This window comes from Condylura cristata, unplaced genomic scaffold (assembly GCF_000260355.1).
Source record: "Condylura cristata isolate star-nosed mole 26May11 unplaced genomic scaffold, ConCri1.0 scaffold00018, whole genome shotgun sequence".
NCBI lineage: Eukaryota > Metazoa > Chordata > Mammalia > Eulipotyphla > Talpidae > Condylura > Condylura cristata.
Window position 1 is genome coordinate 32,308,347 of NW_004567119.1, and position 24,526 is coordinate 32,332,872.

Here is a 24,526-nt window from a genome sequence, read left to right on the forward strand (position 1 = left end):
TTGTTATTTTCTCGCCTGGTCCATTATACTCCTGCTATGAGTGAAACCATCCGGTATTTTTCTTTCTCTTTCTGGCTTATCTCACTAAGCATGATCTGTAAAGATAGACTTTTAACCAGGTGGACGTGGGCTTGTTGATGTGTGTTAATTTTACTTTTGAAACTACTTTGAAGATACTTTTCTTCCCAAGTTTGTAATTTCACTCTATATATGTAGTAGCTTTAGGCTTAGTTACAAATATTGAAGTATCAAATATAATGCAAATTACAACTTTAGATTTTGTTGTTCACCTGGAGATACATAAAATCTTAGAGTAAACCCCTTTTTCTCATAGAAACGGAAGGCTTCAAAATTGACACTATGGGCACCTACCACGGCATGACACTGAAGTCTGTAACGGTAAGTTACTTTGCGTTTTTTTTTCTTTTCCCCTGGACTTTTTTATGTGAGTAGCGGATATTGAAGACAATCTTTGTTTTTCCATTTTTTTTCTATTTCAAACATTTTTTGAAATGTTTGAGTAACCGATTGTGCTGATAGATCTGTGAAGCGATTATTTCTTTCATGGGTGTCCCTTTTGTAAAAAAAGAAATCTGAACTGAGTATAAATATTGTTTTGGTTAATAATTTGCATGTAGGATGGCTGCTGTCTGGTTAGACCACGGATGTCTAGAAGAGAGTTGTAAGAGGTCTGTGCCATAAGATCTTGTATGTTTTTAAAAATGTCATGTCTCAGCTCTTTTAAATTACAGTTGTGGTGGTTAATATAATACTTAAAAAGTAAATACTTCACAGAACCAAGTTCTTGGATATCCATGATTTCAAACCTTTGGTTCACTTTCAGAGTACTTTCACTTTTTCACCCCCTGAAAATCATGGGATTATAAAGATTTTCTGATCAAACCAAATTAACACTTTGTTTAATTAATGTTGGGACTTACCAGGATTTCTGTAAATCTCATTTTAACATTGTATTTTTAACATACTCATTTTGTATGTATATTATAAAGCATTTTACCTTTTAGACTTTAAAACATGTGTGTGTGGGTATAAGCTATATGTAAACATTCCTAGATATTTAAAACACTAATGCCAAACTTACTTTTGTGTTTGTGAATAATCAACTCTTGTAGAATTCAATATGACACCATTATGTATTGGCTGTGATTTTTTTTTTCCCAGAGGAGATATCTTATATACTTATTTTTGAAAGTAGATAGCAGTTAAATAAGACTATTAATATTAATAACATGCTTTTCTTCTGGGTGTCAAATTGAAATTATTAGATATTTTACTAATAAATTTGTTTTTAAGTTGTCATGATACTTGTTTAAAGTTACATATAAACATTAATTTATTCAACAAGTGTTTATTTACTACTTTTGTCATACCTTCTCTGGTTGCTGGAAATATAGCTGTATTGAATAAAACAGATAATGCTTCTTCAGGGAGCATAATCAGAGAAGCTTCTGAGATGTTGACAGTTGAATAGAGAGACTTGAGAGAAGAACATGCTATGAAAGACAATGTAGGAGTCTATAAATTGAGGCCCAAGACAACAACAGCAGGAAAGCTAGTGTCTTCACAGTTTGCTGAATGAAGGGAAAGTGGTAAAAGATTAGGTATATCATGAGGTTTGCTTAGTTCTTCCTAATTCCAGAATATAAATCACAGCTAAAAGATTTAACTTGAATTGTTAAAATTGATTTTCTGACCTTTTTGCAGGGGAGATATCAGAACTTGCTTATCACTGAATTGTTATGGAACTGCAGTTGTTACACTTCAAAATAAGGATAGCCATAACAATGAAATTTTTGTGGTTATTATTGTCATTTTTTTAGTCTCATATGAAATTGGTTTCATTATTAAGCTTGTGTGTAAATAGCAAGTCTGTTAAGTTTATGCTTTTTACAAAACAGTTTTTCTAAATGCCAGGGATAGCTGGCTTCCTCACCAAAAACGTTGCTTCTAAATGGACTTAGAGGGTAGGTGAATTTAAACAAATTTTGGTGTGTGATTTTGTAGAAATAATCACAAAAAGGTATTGTAAAGAAGTATAGTAGACACAAAATTGTCAAATTGCTAGTACTTCTAGCAATTCAGTACCCAGTTTGAATTTCTGTGCTGTGACCTGATTTATTTTACCAATTGTAAGAAAATACGGAGAACCTTGAATTTGAAAGCATTGAAGTTACTCTAATATTAGTTGAACCGCAATTGTATTTTTCCAAGTTAATGTTTTTTGTCTTCTATTTAAAAAATTTTTTTCAAAGTGCTAAAGAAATTTCATTAAATACATCTAAATCTACAGGTAGATCTAGATCTAGATATATGTGTGTGTGTATATATATATATATATATATATATAGATAGATAGATAGATAGATAGATAGATAGATATATTTATTTTCGTACATCTTGGGGCATTTTTGTATAGTTACTGTTCCCCTTAAGGTGTGTCCTTCTCACCAGTAACCCACCCACATTCCACCACCCAGCTCTTCATGTCTCTCATCTCCTGTTTGGTTTTTCCCACTCCTCCCTTGCTATTAAGACAGGGATCTATTGTCAGCCAATGCCCTTGTGTTTTTCCTGGAATCTTGTCCTTTTACTGGGTGAGGACTTGGGCTCCTGGACCGCAGCAGACCAGGCTGCTTAAATCCCCAGGAGCAACAGTGAGGCAGGTAGACATTCAGGAACCTCTTGGAAGGTAGGTGTGTGAGTGGTTCTCAGGATGCTTTGATTTTGGAACTTTCTGTGGTATGGGAGACTATCCCATTTTGCCCTGACAAATGTGGTTTCTGTTTGTTTTTTTTGTTTGTTTCTGTTTGCTTTAGATAATTATTTATGAGCATGTGAGTTTCACCAGCTTTTTGCCTTAATCTCCAGATAAGAAAGTTTCTCGCAAAATAAGCACTCAGGCTTTCAAAGTAGTTAAAAATGTATGTTAAAGGCTTTGTTACACAGATGTGACTTCCTTTCTGATTTGTGTTGAGCTTATTTTTGCTATGATTGTTCTTTAGAATTTTGACATGCCTAGGTGATAATTACTGAAGTTGGGATCAATTTATATTAGTATTGATATGCATATCTTTAAATTTTAAGACTGCAGAGTTCTGTTAAATGTGCTAAATTAACTTCATGCAAAAGGTCAGCTGACTTTATATATGTAAATTTTTCGTGTATTTGTTAGAGGGAAGAGGGCAATATGTCTTTTGTTAATACTGAAATGAAACAAACTGAGGGGATGAGAATAACCTTGTTGGTGGGTCCTCACCTGTGTAATTTTAATGGCAAGATGCAAGTGAAAAGCAGATATAACTAGGAGAAACAACAGGATTTAGTTACATAGGAATGAGAAAAGGGAGAGCTAAGAGAGAGCATGTGCACATGTGCAAAAGAAATTGAATTTATTGGTTAGTTTGTGACTAAATGGCATCTGTCATACTCCAGATAGCTACCCTTGAGCAAAGACCAGGATCCAAGGTGAAGCTGCACATGGCAAGCTGTTGGTTTTTCCAGACATCCCTCTTCAGCTGTCAACAGTTTTATTGAGGAAGCCCCAGCGATTTGGCATTGAGACTACCAACGTCTTAGCAGCTTCACTGCCAAAGCACCATTTCTGCTCCTCTATTCCATTAGTAACCCAACTCATGTCAGGGGGTGGATTCTGGAAAGCTCCACCTTCTGTGATCAACTTGACTATGGGTGCCACCCACTGAAAGATCGCTTCTCATTGTTCATCTTAAAATTTTTTGTGCTGTAAGTTACTGAAATGTATAAAAATTAAGTCCAGTATATTTTGGTTCTGTTTTAAAAAGTAGTTTATTGGGATTTATTATAGTAACAGAAGTCATATAGCTGTGATATTGCAAGATTGTATAGTTGGTTTCTGGTTAACTTTTGAGGTAAGCTGAGAAACAGATTTCACAGTGAATGTTCCAGAGGCACAGGATTTCTCCTAGTTGGGCTCTGTGTATAAAAAAATAGAAGGTTAAGCATTTTGTAGTACAGAAATTTCATCATTCTTGATACTCTATGTAAATGGAAGGACTGTTCCTTCTTCCTCAACCTTGTTTACCCCAAGTTTGCCCCTCTTGTTAAGAACATTGGAAAGACTTTATAGTGTTGTATAAATAGTTTTAGTAATGCTGTCTTAGGCATTTGAGTTGGTAATAAATGCCATTCACTGGAGAAAAGTGCAATATGTTTTCATATATTCCTTTTGTGAAAGAGGTGTCTTAGACTAAGCAAATGTCACAGGACAGTCCTTTTCATTGTATAGTAAACAGATTCTGAAGACCTTTCATTGCGGAGTGGAGCCTATCTGGTTCCACAGGAGAGGGAATAAGAAGATATGATCACATTTCATGCATGAGTTTGTAAGGATTAGGTAATTATATTGAGAATTATTTTATTTTACTCCCTCAGTCTAGCATGTTTAAGTGAAAAGGTCACATCTTTTGGCCCTTGTATATTCTTCTTGAATACTATTGACTCTTCAATTACCTTGCTGTCTTCAGTCTTTGAGGAAATTGACTTCAGACATGTTTTTACTATATCTTACATGTCTTGATAGTTAGCAAATTTGCGTGATTTTGAGTATCTGTAATGTAAAATATTATCATCAGCTTTCACTTTCCAGAAAGCTTTAGAAACTCTTTCCTTGAAATTATTTTCTTTGGAGGAGTGTATATGTATTAACCTCCCTGCTCCTGCCTTCTGTTTTATAAAGTTTCCTTCATTTTCATTTGGTTGTTGATTAACTTGTTTATCACTGCCTGAAGGGTTATGGGAATACTCTAGTAGTGGTAATGTTCTGGGGTTGTCTCCAGAATCCAGGCTACCAGAAGATGGAGACAATTAACTTAAAACTTTGTTTATTTAGACTCCTCCTCCTCCTCTTCTTCTTCTTCTTCTTCTTTTTTTTTTAAGATTTATGTATTTATGCTTATAGAATGGGGGTACAGGCCAGAGGTGTGGTGGATGAGAAGATTCTCCAGAGACAGAACAGGCAGAGCTACTGAAATATACTGCGGAGGACAACAGCAAGTGGGTCAGGAGAGGTTTGCTGTGCCATGTGGGTCAACTTTGGCCAGGGGTTGAATTCATGCTGCAGTGCCTTTGGGAAGAGCTTTATAGTGTGGTGTTTTAACCGATTATGCCACCAGGGAGAGCCCTATTTTGACACTTTCTTCCTTCCCTCCTTTTCTTCCAGGACTTGTTGAGTCCTTGTTTGTGTGCCTTGCAGTTTGCTAAGTGCTGGGACATCAAAGATGAACAAAACACAAACGTTCTCATGGACTCATGTCTGATGGCAAAGATATACATTAGTCAACCAGTAAAATATAAAATTATAAAGGTGTCATATGTATAGAGCTCCTTCATGCCATGAGAACCTAAAATTGGAGATTTTTTGGGGTAGAAGTCAGAAGTAATACTTGTAATTCATTGAGAAGGTAATACTTGAAATAAGATTTGAAGTTTGAATAAGAATTCAGTTGGAGAGGACAGGAAAGCACATTTTAAAAGTAGTGAACAGAAAATAGGAGAAGCATGTTGGAAGAGCATGGCAAATGTAAGGGCTGTAAAAGAGGACTGGTTACTGTGTAGTATTTAAAGATGCCTGTAGAAAACTCAATCATGGAGGCAGTCTTCCTGTATTTACACATGCCAGTACATTGACAGTATACGCCTCTCTGCATGCAACTTTGGAATCATTCATTGTACCAATTTAAATGTGGGCCATAAGTGTTTTATTAGGTATTCACTTTTTTAAGATTACATGAGGTAATCTTTAGTGTTAACATTAAAAATTACTTTGCTCACCAGTACCAATTAAGAGTATGTCATAGAAGCAATATGAATTTCCAGCTTCTGTTGAAAAGCTGTTTGGCATAAATTGAGTACTGGGTCCACAGTCTAAAATAGCACCAGCTTATTGATCTTAACAGAGGCTACCTTTTATGGATATGGTATTTTCTCTGTGTCACCACAGGCCTTACTATGCTGTTATCTTGTCACCTAGACTCTTTTATTTATTTATAACTGCCTGCTTGCACACCCTATTGACATTTCAGTGTAAAATGTCTGTTGGTTCCAGCTTGCTAAAAAGTAGTTCATTTGTTGGAGACATTACAAATTTAAGGCTTTGTAGTCAGTTTTGTCTTGAAATCCCAGGCTTGTCACTAAGTTGAGACTATTAATGTAACCTTTCTATCGGTGGTTTTGCTCTTATTTTATAATAAACGTAATTGAACTTAACCATAGTGCTGTCAAGGATTAAGAGAGACAGCTATGTGTAACATACTTAACACAAAGTGACCACATTATGAATTTATAATTTTATGTATTGTCTTGACTTATATGTAACTGTAGGCAACTGTCACTTCATCGACATGTTTAATATTACTTAATTAATGATCAAGTTTTCATTCAAATTTGAATTAATTTTATGAGACCTTTCCTCTCCTGTAATAGGGATATTTTTACTATAACTGTAAATGTTTATCTATATTTGAGTTCTTTATCCTTTCAGAGTAGTAGAACCTGAGGTTAGGCACAGGTTCTTTTACTGTGAAGTTCATCTGTAGAAAAAAATGTATTTTTTTAGATTTATATTTTTCACTTTGATCACAAAATTATATGAAGTGCTGGAATTTTTATATGTGATCACAGAATTGAGTTGGAATATTATTTTTATAATTAATAATTTTCTGTAGGTTGGCATACTATGGTTGGCATACTATGGTTGGCATACTATTCTGATACTACTATATTGCACTTGAAATAACTTTGAAAACTTGTTTCTATTTTTTATATCTCAGGAACCTGTTACATATTTTTAGATTCTTTTAAAGAATTTTAAAACACTTATGCATGTAAGAGCTGGGGTGTAGACCAAGTATGGGGGGGTGAGAGGATTCAACAGACAGAGTGGGGAGCAGAACAGGCTGATCTGTTGCAATGCACTGCTTTAGGGAGCAGCAGTCTAGAAAGGAGAGGTCGGCTGTGTTGTGTGGATCAGCTCCCCTGGCAAGGGATCAAACTCATGTTACAGATAGCTTGATAGTGCTAAGACTTAACCCCTTGCCACTAGGGAGGCCAGGAACCTATTAGATATTTAAAGCTTTCAAATTATTTTTATATTTTTAGTGCTTTTACATTAAGTAATCTTTAGATGTTAACATTTTATGATTTTGTACATTGATTTTTATCTGCATTTTCATAAAATAGCCTAATTTTTCTGCAATAAATTGAATAGGCAGTTTATTTTTCTCTGTAATGAAAACGTCGTTTACAGCCCTCCCTAGTGGTGCAGCTGGTTAAAGCACAGCACTGAGAAACTAAAGCCACTTCTGCATGAGTTTGATCCCCACCCCAGAGGTGACTACATGGTGCGGGAGACCTCTTCTGACCTACCTGCTGCTCCCCTCAGCAGTGTACTTTGTCAGTTGGCCTGTTATGCTCCCCACTCTGTCTATTGTGAATCCTCTCACCACCCCACACCTCTGGCCTGTACCCCAGTTCTGTGTGCATAAATAAGTAAATCTTTAAAAAAAAACATGTTTTACTTCCTTTTGATAGTTTTTCTCTAGTGAGTTTTGGTTGTTTATTTTATTGTGGTATCTTTGCTTTATGTTGTTGTTTGCTCTTTAAAGATATAGAATCTTTTTCCTTAAATGTTGTTACACACCCACTGTCCAAGCACCTACAGTCCTCCACCATAGTTTTCTGTGCATCTTCCCCACTTTGTTTAACAGTACCTTCCCCAATATTACTATAACCTCAGTTCTGCAGTCAGATACTTGTCCTCTTCTGATTTATTTCACTAGAATAGTGAAACATGTAAAAAAAAGTGCAGCTCTGTCCATATAGCTGAGTAGCAGTCCATTGTATCTATGTACCACTTCGTCCTGATTTTCTCATTTATATTTGGACACTTCATTTGTTTCCATAGATAGGTGTTTTTAAACAGTGCTACTGTAAAGATGGGAGTACATGTTTGTTTGAGTTAGTAGTTGTGTATTTTTAGGGAACTATCTGGGCGTAGAAATGCTAAGTTATATGGCAGATCCACTTCTAACCATTTGAGAAATGTCAGTACTGTCTCCATAGGGTCTGGGGTCCCAGCAACAGTCTATGAGTTTTCTTCTATCTCTGCATCCTCACTGGCACTTTGCTGTTTGTGTGTTTTTGATATGGACCATTCTTACAGGTCTGAGGTGGTAGCTCATTGTGATTTTTATTTACTTTTCCCTTTAGTAAGTGATTTTTTTTTTCCTTATGACTTTTTTCCTTCTCTATCTTTCTTTTTGAGATGTGCCCATTTAGCTCTTTTGCACATTTTTTTTTTTGACTGGGTTAATTATCTTTTTGTTGAGTTGATGAGGTCTTTTTAGATTTTTGACAATAGCCCCTTGTTCAGATAATTTCTCCATTTCAGTAGGGTCTTTTGTAGTTAAGGTTTCTATTCTGTTTTGTTTTCCTTACTGATGGAGATGAATAGAGATAAAAATCTCTGCAACATTTGTCATGGAGTATTTTGCATGTCACATTTTTTTTTATATGTTTTGAGTTGATTTTAGTGTGATGGGAGATAGTGTTCTAATTTTTCTCTTGTGTGCAGCTCCCCCTTTTCTCCCAGCACTATTTATTGAAGAGACTTTCCTTACTCCAGAGTTTATTCTTGGCACTTTTTGTCTTTAAGTAGCTGTTCACATGTGTATGAGTTTGTATATGGGCTCTCAATTCTATTCCATTGATATGTGTGTCGATTTTTTGTTACAGCTTCAATTATTTTGTTTTAATCATTATAACTTTGTAGTATAGTTAGAAGTCTGAAAGTGGATACTACCCCCCTTCCTCTTTTTTGATAGGATAGCTTTGACTTTACGGGCTCTTCATATGTTTGCATATGAATTCCAGTTATCTTGTATTTCTTTGAAGAATGCCATTGAAACTTTGGTAGAGATTTCATTACTTTGGGTAGGATGACCTCTTTGATGTTAATTCTTTCATTCCATTTCAATTCAGTTTGTTCTCTGTGTTTTTTAACAGTGCCTTACAATTTTCTTTGTATAGGTTTTTGACCTTTGTAAGTTTATTCCTAGGTATTTTTTTTCTTGATGTGATCATAAATGGGATTTTCTCAATTTCTTCTTCTAGTTCATTGTTTGCATATATATACGTGTGTGTGTGTGTGTGTGTGTGTGTGTGTGTGTGTGTGTGTGTATAAAGGAAGGTTTTTGGGTTTTTTTGGTCTTTTTTCTTTTGGGTGCTTATTTTGTAACCTGCCACTTGGCTGAACTGATTTATAATTGCAGTTAGGTTTTTCAGTGGTATCTTTAGGGTTCTTTATGTATGTCATCATGTTATTTGCAAGTGATAGTGCTATTACTACTTTCCAGTTTTTATTCCTTTTATAGCCTAATTGTTCTAGCTAAGACTTCCAATAGTGTATTAAATAATAGTGGTGAAAATGGACATTCTTGTCTTGTACCAGATTTTAATGCAAAAGCTTTCAGTTATTCATCATTAAGGATGGTGTTAGCTCTGGTTTGTAATGTATGCCCTTCATTGTATTTTGAGATATGCTCCATTTATTTTGTTTTTCAAGGGTTTTCATCATTAATAGATGTTGATTTTTTTTTAATGTTTTCTCTGCATTTATTGTTATGATCACATGGGTTTTATTTTTTACTTAATAAGGTGAATTACATTGACTGGTTTCCATGTTGAACTGTCCTTTTTCCCTGGCATAATCCTCTTAATGCATTGGTGTATTCAGAAAATTGGTGTGCAGTTTTTCTATACTTTGTCAGGTTTTCGTATTGTGGTATTACTGACCTCATCTGTGTTTGGAAATATTTGCCTTTGTCAGTATTTGAAAGAGTTTGAGCATGATAAGAGTATTAGCTCATCTTTGAAACTTTGGTAGAATTCAGATATGCAGGTGATTGTGGACTTTTGATTTTGGGGGGAAAGTTTTGATTACTGTTTACATTTCCTTGCTTCTGCTTAATCTCTGCAGAGTTTCTGTCCCTTTCCTATTCAGTCTTGGGTAGTTTTGTAATTCCAGGTATTTACCCATTTCTTCTAGGTTACTGAATTTACTAGCATATAAATATTCCCTCTGAATTTCTGCAGTGTCTACTGTCACTTTTGTTTTTCATTTACAGACTTTGACTTTGTTCGTTTTCTAATTCTTTGAGTTGAGAGATAAGGTTATTTAATTGAGCTTCTTCCTGTTTCTTGATGTGACTTTGCCATCTTTATGATTTGAAAGGTTGTATTTTGTTACTTGACAGGATTTCTTTTTTTAATAAAAGTTTTTTTAAGGAGATTTATTTATGCCATGGGTACAGGCCATGGATGGTGCTGCTGCAGGGGGTAAAAGGATTCACTCGAGGCAGTGGGGAGCAGAACAGACAAATCTAATGAAATACACTGCTGAGGGGAGCAGCTCGTAGGACAGGAGAAATCTGCTGGCCATCTTTCTGGTCTGGGATGGAATTTGCTGCTGCATTGGCTACCTATAGCTTCATAGTACTGAGACTTAACTCCTTGCACCCCCCATGGAGGCTCTTGAGGAATTGCTTGACTTCTTCTGTTCTACTCATTAACACAACCGTCTTTCAGTTTTATGTCCACCAGTTTCTGTGTATTAGAGGTTTTCCCTGTTTTGGGGATTAATTCTGCAGCTTGATACCTAAGGTCAGAAAAGATGCTTGGTGTGATTTCATCTTAATGAATTTGTTTACAATGTCTTATAACCTGGTATGCTGTCAATCCTGGGGACTGCCCCATGTGTACTTGAGAAAAATGTGTAGTCAGTGTTTCGGGTGCAGTGCCCAGTGAACATCCATATGGTGTAATTATTTGTTTAAGGCTGTTGTGTCATTACTTATTTTCTATTTACTTGATCTGTCCTTTGATGAGAGTGGATGTTAAAATCCTCTGTCATGAGTGTGTTTTTCCTACTGTATGTTTTCAGATTTGATAGTAATTGCTTTACATATTTTGGTGTACCTTTGTTTGGTAAGTATACATTGATTAGTGTTATGTCTTCCTTTAATCATTATATAATTGTCCCTTTTGTCTCTTGCTATCTTTTTTTTTTTTAGCTAGAAATCTATTTTATCTATGTATGACTGTCCTGCCTTCCCTTGGGTCCCCATATGCTTTTGGGGTTTTTATTGATAATGTTGTGCCTACTATAGATTTGTACCATGCCTTCATAACAGGGATGCAAAAGAGAGCCTAGCATTATGTTTGTTATCTTATTTGTTGCAGCAATAAGGTTTTGGTTTTCTCAGTGTGAAACATGGTATTCTAACTTCCTTTGGGTTTTAAGGTTCAAAATGTATACAGATACCGACACTTTGTTTATCATGTGTTTCCACCCCTCCTCCCCCAAGTGCTGTTTAATTGTAATGGGGACTAAATTGCAGTTACTACAGAACTGTTTTTATATTAAACACAAAATGCTTTGTACGCTTTTATAATGAGTACTATGACAACATCTTTTTATTTCAGTTTAGCGTGAACACTTACTTAGATGGGTGGGCAATAATCTCCTAAATTATTACCTTTGTGAGAAATACTAAAATCTCATTTTACTTTAATACTTTTGTCAGCATAATCAGCATTTTGTTGATAATGTAATTGAAGAAAAATGAATTACAGCAATAGGGTACATTAATACATGGCAGGGAACCTTAATGCATATGAGGTAATTATTATTTTGTAATGTATTTTTTCATTGTGTATCATGCTGAGATTGAGAATTCCAGTTGGTAGAAGTTTATACAATTAAACTCTTTAGCTCAGCATTTCACTTGAGTAATTATTGGTTTTTCCAAAATATCTTAGATACTTAATAATGTTTGTAGCAAACTCTTTAAAATTATCAGTGGCCATGTAGGTAATATACAGAGGTCCAGAGACTTGCTTTTGGAAGAAGCATAAATGGACCAAGTTACTATTGGTGCATATATGAAAAGTAATCTAGAAACCATTTTGTAAGTTTTAGTAATGTTAGTATATCTTGTTTCAATTTCTATTACTAATGGTCATTGTAAGACCAAGAGAAAGCAGAAACTGACTTGGAAATATAATGGCATTTTGCTAAAAACATAATAAAAGTTTAAACTAGAAAAATTCTGATTATGTATATTCTCTTTAGTTATAATTACTTAACTGGTAGTTCCATGTGTTCTGCTGTAGCTCTATATTACAGATATGCACAAAAGCAATTTTTTTCCCTTAAATTTAATCTTTCTTGGACATACACTGTGTAGCTTTTAACTCCAGTTTCTATTATTTTCATTAGCACAACTTTAATCAGGTTCATTTTAAAACAATGTCTTGGTGTTGAGTGTATTTCTTCACTTAAAATTTAACTCATTTTAATTTTTAGACTAACTACAAATGTTATAAACACATACATACTTTATTTCTTTTTATTACTTTGAGGAAAAAATATAGCAATTCAGTATTTCCTTAATTTCATAACATGATTTGGATCAATTCATTCATGTGGAAAAAATACCCTAATGTATGTAATTGGGTGCTATATGGATGTTTAGAGTATCTCTCTATGGTTACAAGTCTGTTGGTTGTTGCTGGTTGAATTTTAGTTTGCCATATCAATTGTTATGTCTTTATAAATTGATTTAAATCTTTGATAAATCTCTAATCTTTTATATAAGTTCTACCTCGCAGTTTTACTTTCTGTTTTCTTAGTATTTTTGTCTTAATATTCATGGATTGTCAAGTTCATTTCTCCCCCCCAACCCCCCCCCAAGAAAATCCTCATTTGATCTTTAATTCTAAGTTTTGGTTTCTTTTCCAGGTCTTTTTCTTGATGGATGTTTCTTTTAGTGTTGTTCTTCTTGTCTTTCCTGCTTCTCATGTTCCTCTGTGAGTGACTGTTCCCACATTTAAAAAAAAATAACTGTTTTTAAACTCTTTGTGTTCCTGGTCTGGACAAATCTATTTAGAAACTAAGTTCTTATTTGAAATTTCAGAAGGGTACTATGCTGTGAGTAAGATGAAGACCTATTCATTTGAAATACTAAGGAATTAAAACTTTTTAAGATTCTCATTTTTGTTTCAATTGGAGACAAAATCATGCTGTAGAATTCTGGTAATTCATTGTCAAACTTGCCATATTTTATGCTGTCATTGAGAGAAGCACTTGTTCTTTACATTTAGATTTTTGCACATGTGAAAATGCAAGACCAAACAGTTTTTTAAGCTCAAGTTGATTCAACACTTACAAATTGCATTTTCAGTCAGAAAATGATGTAATAGTTTGTTACTTTTAGGTTGTGAATTCTGGACACTATTAGTTTTTGCAATTATTTATTTCTCTAAATATGGCATTTTTAGATAAATGTTCATTCTTGCAGTATCTTTTTGTTGTTTTTCTAATATGTGCTACATAAACATTTAGGAATCACATTCCTTATAGTTTTAATATACCAAATTTGAGAACTAAAATCAAGCATCTCTGTCTGACCTTTTGGAAGAATTTAACTAAATAAAACTAAAAGCTTCATATAGGAAACTTTTAGTTTTCTGTATTTTAAAAAAACTTCCAACTACCTATTTTCCGATATGATTAAATAATTATAACTTATTTTTAAAAACTAACAAAAATTTCGGTGTTAGGAATTGTTGATTTTTATCAGAGATAGAGTTATAATAATCAGCATTTTAATAATAAATTTGTGGGTACATTATAATTCATCAAGAATTTGGTATATATCATCGCATATTTTTTTATGCACAAAAGTTATTTAACAGGAAAAAACAATTTCAGAAGCTTAAGCATTTAAGTGATATTAACATTTTCTTTATCTGTGTTAAATATAAATATAATTGCACAAATACTGCTATAACAAATAGATTTGAAGACATAGATATAGCTATATAGCTATATAATATAATTGACTTAATATTTTCTAAAGTAGTTGCCAATTTCTGGGGAAACTTAGAATGTGTACTTGATTTATTCTAAACTTTTAAGTCATTAGTAGTATTTATGAAATATGTAAGTTTTTAAAAACATAGACATCAGCAAAAAAGCTCAGGTATAGTATAATTTGTGAAATATGTTTTAATATGGCACACTAGTATTTTTTTAAAGATTTATTTTATTTATTTATGCATCCAAGAATTGGGGTGTAGGCCAGAGATTGGGTGAAGGTGAGAGCATTCATCAGAGACAATGGGGAGTAGAACAGTTAGATCTACTGAAATACACTGCAGTGGGGAGCAGCTGGCAGTAGGAGAGGTCTGTTGCAACAAGTGGGTCCCTGCCCAGGGATGGAACTAATGCCACAATGGCTGGTGATAGCTTGGTAGTGCTGATATTAACCCCAGCAAATTGACAACCTTTTGTGGATCACTCAAGACCAATCAATAGTCATAACATCTACACTCTAAGTATAGAAAGAATTTTCACTCTTTGCTGATGTAACATACTAAATGCTAAATGCTGGAGATGAGCAGCATTGCAGAAGATTCCCAGAGATCAGCTATGTGGATCCCAAGTCACTTTATAGAGTGGTATTTCCATGGTAATTTGTAACAGCCCATAGAAAGATAGGTAACTAAATCATAGTAGATCATGAGAGATTGAAGTTTATGAAGGCTAGCACTTGAATTGCTAATTTCAGTTAAATTATTTCCAATACATTTGATATAATCAAATTTAATTAATTTGATTCCCAGATCCTCTCTGTTACATACACATTGTCTGTGTAAAGAAGCTAGATGGAAAATCTTAGTATAATGATATGGTTGCAAATGAGCACATTAAATGACATCCTTGGATTATTTTATGTTATTAGCATAAGATTCATGATAATTGCTTCTCTTCAATTAAAGACCTAATGCAAGACCAGGGAACCTTAAGCCTTGGTCACCACTTAGACTTTGTTACCATTTGCCATGTGATTTCTTTTCCTTATTGATATTTTTAACCATTTCCTCTCCATCTAGAAGTGATGGCATCATTTCTTAAGATATGAACGTTACTGATTCAGCTTCAGGACTGAAATTTCATTTTATTCTTTTTTGATTTTTGAAGGTACTAATGAGTGAATTAGGTCTTGAATTTAAAACTCAATGTATGATGCCCACAGGATCTGTCACTACATAAGGTAGGCAGTGTTAGAAAACCTGCTTAGAGGTCAGACGTGTAAATCTTATGACTATCCATGTTTGTTTTGTTGATTTAGAAGAGGAGATAAGGTCATCATTTTCATCCTGGTTGTGAGAGTCACCTATTTCTCTTTTTTTCTGTTTTTCCAGATTCTTAACAAATTAAGAAGGTGGCTTAAATCCCACCATCCCAATTCAGTAACTTCAGTGCTATAAAGATTTACGATTTAAGTATTGAAGTACTTGAGATTTAGAATGCATTTGAAATAAGCACAAAAGCAAATACAATTAAAGTACAAATTGATGATTATTTTTTAATATAAGGATCTGAGGTTAGGAACCACATCTTTCTTGCCTGCACGTTAGCTACAGTGTTAAAAATAGGGTCTTGGGGCCCTCCCTGGTGGCGCAGCAGGTTAAAGCATAGCACTGAGAATCTAAAAAGCCACTTCTGCATGAGCTTGATTCCCACCTGCCCCGGAGGTGACCACATGGCGTGGCAGACCTCTACTGACCGGCCCGCTGCTCCCCTCAGCAGTGTACTTCGTCAATCTGCCTGTTCTGCTCCCTACTCTGTCTCTGGTGAAGCCTCTCACTGCCCCTGAGCCTCTGGCCTGCACCCCAGTTCTGTATGCACAAATAAATAAATCTTTAAAAAAAAAAATAGGGTCTTGGCACATAGTTGGTTTAAAGTGTTTATCAAATGAGTGAATAATTCTTAAGCCCATTAGATACACATTTATTTTTCATTCTTTGCTTGAAAGTGTTTATCAAATGAGTGAATAATTCTTAAGCCCATTAGATACACATTTATTTTTCATTCTTTATATGAATTTAAAATGATACTTGAAATTTATTGTTGTTACTGATGCTTTGTAATATATAGACCCTCAGTGCTGCCTGACAGATCCCTTTTTTTTTTTTTAAGATTTATTGATTTATTTATCTATGCATACAAGAGCTGGGATGTAGGCCAGAGGTGCAGGGCATGAGAGGCTTCCCAGAGACAGAGTAGGGTGAGAACAGGTGGTTTGACTGAATGAAATACACTGCTGAGAAGGAGCAGTGGGTGAGATAGGAGAAGTTTGCTGAACCATGTGGGTCAGCTCCCTGGCCAGAGATGGAACTGATACAGCAGTGGCTGTGTATTGCTTCATAGTGTTGAGAGAACCTCTTGCGCCACCAGGAGGCGGTTCCCTACTTGACAAATCCTTGTATTCATTTCTTGCTGACTCTGAGTCATTCCTGGTAATTCCTTATATAGTGCTTGCTCTTTCAGTAAATTACCCCATCATCTGCTCGTATGAATGAATGGTGATCTAGTTAGATAGCTGGTAATTTTAGTTACCATCCTTGCCTCTTATTTCTGACTCCCACACTTCCATGTCCAGACTACATGAATGCTTATTGACTTCCTAACATTTTTGGAAATTCTTATTTCTTCTGATAGAACTATTTTTATGTTTTTCTGGACTACGTAGTAGTCTCCCAATTGATACACTTTCAATGCTCGGATGGCTCTTCAATCTTTGTTCACGTTGCAGCTAGAGTGCTTCAAAAGCTTAAGACGATGAAAGTCATCAAGTATGAAGGAGCCTCAACTTCTATTTGCATATATTGCCAATTCATCAGGTCTTTCCATTGCTCTTAGAATTAAGGCCACAATTACTAATTTGTGTTAGCCGTCTCTTCCCTTTCTTTTATGGCATTAACTCATACCAGTCTTCCTTTTCATTTTTTGCATCATGATTTTTCCTATCTCAGGACCATTGTACATATTGCTTTCTCTTCCTGAAAGTATTCTCCCTTTACTTGTTTAACACTTCGTTATCTTATAGATGTTGGCTTGAACATTTCCTTGGGGAAGGCTTTTCTGACCATGAGTAGCGCAGATTATATCAGATCCCCTATTAGATTGCAAAGCATTGTGAATTTTTCCCTTTACGACAGATACCACAGGTGTTCTTGTTTATTTTTATGAAGATTTGATTAATTGCATTTTCTTGTTAAAAAAAAAAACTTTGATGGTTGATTTTGTTCATCATTGTATCTGCAACTCATATGTTGATACCCAGGCTCTCAGCAAATTTCAAATGAATGTAGTTTTGGATGTTTCTTTAAGGAGGAATGGATTCAGGAATTTCAACTGGCTTATTTAATGTTGCTGTTCTAGAATATAACGTGGTGAAATTATTCTCTTTGGAAAACAGTGAGTAGCAGTTTCATCTGTTTTGAGTTTATATTGAGGAAAGCCACCACCTTACTTCTTGCTCTAAAGTATCTTGCTCCTTGCTAAAAAATATACTATGCGATGAAGGACCTTGAAACTTGTGTGACATTTGGTAAGTTTAGCATCAGTATTTTCATTTCGCTTCCCTACTCATGATTAAACTCTTAACTGGTTATTTATAAATTTTTGTATAGGACAAGTTGGTAGGGATTTAAAATTTGTGTAACTGATTATAGTTATTTTCAGAATACATGTACTTTATTTATTGTCAGCATATATTTGTTACTTTATTTGCATTGTGAGTCCATACCCACATCAGTGGATAAACTTTATCACTGCAAGAAAACTTGTTTTGACATCTTAACAAGTTTTCCTTTCAAACTAGATGAAATGCTTTAAACCAAAAGGGTGAGGCTGTTTTATTAATTCAGTTTTGTTTGTAATTTCTAATCTCTGGTTAGAAACCAACTTACTACTTTTAAAATCAGTCTTGAAGAAAATAAAGCATAGTTTATAGAATTAGTGTAAATGAGTAATGAGGTGATTGGGTAGAGATTAGCCTTAACAATTAAGAGAATTATTCATGGGTCTTAGAGCTAGCCAAGGATTTTAGTGTTTGTTGTAGAACATTGGGAATTCATTGAAGCAAAATGATGCCCACAATACCATTTTGGCTGTAGTATGGAATATAGGTTACATGGATATGAGGAAACCAGTTTTAAAAGCACTGTGGTAATTTAGTTAAGCAAGTCGCACTTGCACTTCTAGAGTGGTAAAATGAAAACTGGATGGGGGTTCTGTTAGAATTTTAGGTTTTTGGAAAAGGTGTAGGTATGGCTGATAACAAGAACAGGAAATGGCAAGAACACTGGGCCAGTGAGTAGAGAGTAAGTAATTCACTGAGATATAAAATACTGAAAAGGCATGATTATGTAAGTTTAAATATGTTATTAATTGTATGACACTTGCAGACACCTATAGATCTCTGACATGTAAGTACTTTTAAATTTCGGGTTATGAACTTGATTAATAACTTATTTTTGTAAAAATCAAGTTTGCTACTCTGAAGTTGACAAGCTGGTCTTTTTTTTTTCTCTTCTGTGTGAGAGGAATCATTTTCTTTTAAGTAATCTAAAAGGAGCATATAGCTGATTTATTATTTTTTTTACTTGTCAAAGCTTAAAAATACCTCTGATAAAGGAGTAGAGATTTTTCTTTTTATTAAGGTTACATTGGTTTTACAACACTGTATATGTTTTAGGTAAAGGAATGCATTTTAAAATAGCAAATGTGAAACAGTGTTGTCCATTGTCCAGTCCTCTCTCCGCTAAGCATTTTACAGTATATCAGGCAGTCAGTTTTTGTGGCTACGTGGTAACAGAATGACTCTGCCTCATGGTGGTTTTATCTTAGCTCCAAATCTTTTTTCCCTGTTCCCTCCTCATTGTTAAGTATTCATAGCCATACAGTCTAACCTGTATTATGTTGTGTGCACAAAACCCACTTTGTTCTTTTTTGAAACCTGGCTATAGATAAGGATTATGATTGGGTATAAAATTTTCACCATTTTCTTTTAAATGTGATCCCTTTGCACTTCTGATTTGTTCAGATGGCAAAACATACAGAAGGCATTACTGAGCACTATGGAATCATCACAGGAACTAGGAGCAATTTTATTACTGCAAAATACGGTGATAGTGGGTTTTTTATGTTAGGATGCTTTGGTTACATGCAAAAATTGACACTTAATTGAAGCAAACAAAAATGTATTGGAAAATTATGCCTAATAAAATTGAAAGTTTTCTTTCCAATTTTAAAATTGAACTTTCTTTCTTCCACCAAGTGAGAGAAGGGACAGGAGCCATAGCAGCTCACGAGATTTGGGTAGCAAAAGTTAACCGATAATTTGTTTAGGGTACTGAAGTATAAATGAGTTAGTACCACCTTTGTGTGTGTGTTTCACTCAAGATACAAATTCCTAGAAGTTCTCTTAGCTTTAACAATGCAAGGTAGTGTATGTTGATTAGTCTTTTTAAGCTGAGTGTGGAATAGCTTCTCAGAGGAAATCTGGCAGGTTGGGAATTTTCTAAAATTTCAGAAGATCATGACTTTTTTTTATTTAGAAGGACGGCATCTCCAGTTAATCGAAGTCCAATTTTCTGTAGGACTAGTATTTGAAAATCACCACACACATTATTACTCAGATCTTATATTTTCACTTTCAACTTTTTTGTTTTTAATAACCTAACAGGCTGTTATTTATTACAGCCATACTAAGCCAAAAGCTTTTATAGGACTAATTCTTGCAAAAGGTGGTTCTTTACTTTCTCTTTGTGGCGTTAGTGGTTATCCAGATTTTTTAAGTTTGATTCTCCTTTTCTAATAGAATGTTCCTCACAGTATCTCATGCCACCTCACAGTATCTCATGCCACCCATCTAATCCTGACAAACATGTATGTAACCACTCCACTTATATTCATTTTCATTTATTTGGTTTTATCATTTCATGGTGGTATCTCTGTTATTAAGTAATATCAACTTTCAACAAGTTTGCTCTTCCACACCTATTTTAAGACATAGTTTTATATGAATAAGTGGATAATCAGACAATTCATTTCATAACATTTCCTAAACATTAGCATGCTTTGCTTTATCAGATAACATTTTAATGATATCTTCAAAATAACAATAATAATACTAATATTTGCTTATGAGATAATGGAACATGTAATCTAGGTAAGTTGTGATGTACCTTGGTTTATTTAACGTGACCCATTTGGATGAACATTTAGTTTGCTTTCCGTATTTTACTACTACAAATCTTGTCTCAATGATTAGTTTTATGATTGTTTCTTCTTGCTATCATTTTATGTTGGGGAGAGTTCTAGATGCAAGATTGAAGAGTAAAGAACTTTATAAGGACTTATATTATTCTATACTTGTATTTGTAGACTCTCCAAAAAATGCTTGAATGTCAGAAAGGTATCTATTAAAGGTCCTCATGTAACGTTGTAGAATGTTACTAAGTCCTCAACTGAAGACAGTACCAGTTTGTAATTCCATTAGCATTTATCAGCATCCTGTTGCCCCATATATCTACCAAGAGAGTACGAGGTCAGCTTTACTTTTTAGTCATGTGATTGATTGGTGAAGAATGGTTTGATGAAGTTATATTGTATTGCCGCCTTATTATCACTAAGGTTGACATGTTTAAGGAGTCATACAATTTTTTTTGCTATAACCTGTTAATATTTTTTCCTATTATTTTTTCTCACAAAATGTTGGTTTCTGTCTTTTCCCCTTCTCTTTGTATCTTTTTAATACAGTGGGGTATAAACATAGGTTGCCTGTGTATTTTCCCAGTTTGTTTAAAGTTGATGGATGTTGTTTTTGTTGCTAGCTAAATTTTTTCCTCAATTTTTATATGATCACATTTTAAAATTTTACTGCTTCCTTGTTTTGTCATATTAAGGAACGTTTTCTCTCAAAATATAAAGAAATGTACTTTTTTTTTGCTCTAGAATTTGTTATTCACACTCAGTCGTTCAGTCTTTTTGAAAGTTATTCTGCTATATGTTTGAGGAACAGGTCTAATCTGATTTTTGTATATGGCTATTTAGTTATTCTAACATCTGTTAAAAATAGACTATAAGTTGTCTGGATATCACCATTCTCTACTTGAAATTACAGACTCTCAAAAAGTGCTTGAATGACTGAAAGATCTCTAAAAAATCTTTTAGTACAGTCATTTCATTACAATTGTAATTATTATTTATAACTCTAGGAAATAATTAGATATTTTGAGTTCGTCTAGATTTAGTGATCATAGTGATTATTTGCTAGATATACAAGCTATACTACAAGTAGTTCTGATATGAAGTTCTATTAGTTTATTACTCACTTTATTTTTCACTGATTATAAACCAATATTTACAAAACTACAGAAAAATATGAAGAAAAATTTCCATTATTTCATTTTCCAGAAATCACCATCTTTTTGTGTATTTATTAACTTTTCCCCCTTGTATGTGTATGATAGTGGAATACTATTTTATTTCAGTATTTTATTTTGTTACTTATTTAAATATATTAAATTACTTTGATTTTTCTCTATGAAAGTACTCTTGTGATTTATTCATTAACTTATGTTGATTTTGTGATTTTCCTTGTATATTGATTGTATAATAGGTCATTATATATATGACTTAATACTACAATCTTTTGACTGATATTCTGAGTTTTATTTAAGTCAGTTGCTCAAAAATATTTCTCTTATGAAATTACTCAGTTTAAGAATCACTGATGGTCGATCTCTAAAAAGGAAATAATGGATGCTCTTTTTCAAATGATCTCTGACATGAATTTTTTCAAATGAAGCATAAAAGTGCAGTCACTATTAAAGTGAAGGCAGAACTGCAGAATACTGCTACCTTGTTTTGCTAATTACTGCAGAGACCCCTGAGATTGATTGTTTGAAAGCTGTTGCTAAATCATAAGACAGTGTGTAATGATGGGCTAAGAGCACATTCTTCTACTCTTTTATCTGGCACTTAAGGTTTTTATTAATTTTTATGGTGATTTCTTCTAGTGTTGATTTCCTAATGGTACATTTTAAAATAACTGGGCCAGAGGTGCAGGGGCGGTGAGAGGATTCATTAGAGCCAGAGTGGGGAGCAGAACAGGTTGACTGACGAAGTATATGGCTGAGGGGAGCAGTGTACGGGTCAGGAGAGGTCTGCTGTGCCTTGTGGGTCACCTGCGGGGTGAGGGTCGAGCTCATGCTGAAGTGGCTTTAGCTTCTGAGTGCTGTGCTTTAACCTGCTGCACCACCAGGGAGGGCCACTTTTTTTTTTTTTTTAATCATAGTTGGAAACAAGGTCTTTAAAGTTCGTTTGAAGAAATTTCTTATGGTATTGCTATAATGTGATTTTTATGAACTTTTTTCAAAATTGTTGTATATTAGAGAATTTTCCTTGCCTTCAGTGTCACTTGTTATTTTCGTTACCTATATTCAAATACATGTTTATAATAGCAGTTTAGTTATAGTGAAACATTATTATGTTGTATATATTAGTATCTGTTAAATATGTAATTAAATTCTCATTTACAAAAATGAAAGCATGAGTTTAACATTTTCATGTGATGTTATAACTTTCTGTTATATAATATTTTGTGGTGAGGTTGTTTTTATTTTCATTTTTGTGTGTCTGGGATTTTGTCTTAAGTCAGACTCAAAGTTAAATTGTAGGATTGAACTAGACATTGAAATAATTCGATTAATAAACAGACTGAGGCGATTGCTTTAGCTTTAGATGTCCTTTTGTTCAGAGTCTCGTTATAAAGGGAGAGGAGTCAATTCCTGTAGATAGAGTAATGCTTTCCTTATTCCTGGCAAGTTGTATGTAGAAAGTAGTTAGATCATTATATCATGATTGGAGGAGACTATTTGTACATGAGTGTACATGGAATGTACATTGACAGATTGCATTCTCTAGTTTAAATTTTTTTTCATAACCTGTCTTCTAAGAGATGTGATATATTTATGTTATGTGAAATATGTTGGAGTTTATATCCAGGAAAGATGTCGCCATAGATTCCTTGTATCTACATTAATAGTAAATTTTGTTATTGTGCAGTAAAAATTGAAAAGGGGGGAAAACACTAGAAAACCACCAAGTGGAATCAACTGTATAAAGAACCCCACCTTATCACAAAATAGTAGGTGACTAGCCAGTAGAGACTGTGAGTACAATGCCACTTTTGTCTATTAAAAGTGATCAATTATGCTTCAAAAGAAGTGGCACCTTTTATAATTTCTAAATGCTACCTGCCTGTTTACAGCCATGAATCAGTGGCCAAAAGAATATTCTTACTCCTTTGTGTAAGCATTAAGCAGTAATGCTTACACTTTTCAAAGGTCTAACCATCAGACATCAACAACTGAAAAGGGGGGGTGGGTGGGACTAGAGATCACAGGTTTCCTCTTTTTTCTCTTCTCTTTTTTTTTTTTGTATTAAATATCACTTGACCCTCCAGTATGTGGTAGTGGTTATAAAGCCCTAAGGCCCTGGCAAAAGATGAAAAATAACCAGGGAATAAGTGAATAGAAGACAGGCCATTTTTTTGCTTAGCTTTTAGATCTTTTTCTAGATATCATATGTGCAGTACATGGTGGAATTGGATAATGGTTAAGAACGTGGTCTTTGAAATGGAGCCTTGCTGCTTTACTAGCTCTGTGATCTTCAATATTTAACCTCTTGTATGAATCTTTATCTCCTGGTTTTTAGTGTTAATTATAAGGACTATACACTGTCACATTTGTAAAGCACTTTGACACACTACCAGGCACACAGTGTATCTCATTCAGCAATGCACTGGTTTCTCCTGGTGGTATTAATTTTTATAGGGGCTGCTGTTGGAAATTGATAATGATGAGATATCATGTATGATTATGATCAATACAAGAAACTCATTACCTATAATCTTGATCAATGTAAGTTACTGAAGGAACTGAAAGTTTGGTTTTTCTAATTTCTGAAGTAGCTATTAAACTATACTTTAAGCATAAAGATTACATGGTCAGTGTTCTTATTTTTTTCTTTGACCAAATATAACACTATCTTTTAAAATTATATTTTCATGTACAATAAAAATTATGCACTACTGGACATGAATAAGGTACCTGGCGAGATGTTTAATTAAATGTTGGCAAATTTCATGAAGAAGTCAGCTTGTGTATTGTGTTGAGAGTGGAAGGTCGAACAAATTAATAGTATTTTAAGATAAAGAATTTTAGCAGTACTAGAAACCTTGTTTGATCCATTGCTCTTTAAGAACTTGAATATTACTACCTTCATCCCATTACCATTAGTTTCCAAGATAGTATTATTTAGGGATATAGAAATTATTTTAAATTGATGTCTGATATAGATGTAGTTTTGTTGTCTGTTTTGAAATTTGTTTTCACAAGTCAAATTTTTATGCTTTAATTTTTTCCAGAAGTAAAAGTCTTCCAAAGAACCTGTACGGTAATAATGATTTGGACAGAGAGAATTTGGGTTCTGTTTCTTTGTGCATACTTGTGTATGTATATACACATACACACCTACACGAATGTCTCA

The 24,526-nt window shown here is 34.0% G+C and overlaps 1 protein-coding gene across 1 annotated transcript in view; it reads left to right on the plus strand.

Annotated features, from left to right (window-relative positions):
• Positions 1-24,526, plus strand: part of CDC73 (cell division cycle 73) — a 100,133-nt gene that overhangs the window by 30,136 nt on the left and 45,471 nt on the right. Inside the window, exon 10 of the mRNA XM_004685468.2 lies at positions 335-399. Coding sequence (XP_004685525.1) covers positions 335-399 — 65 coding nt within the window. The remainder of the gene's footprint in view (positions 1-334; positions 400-24,526) is intronic.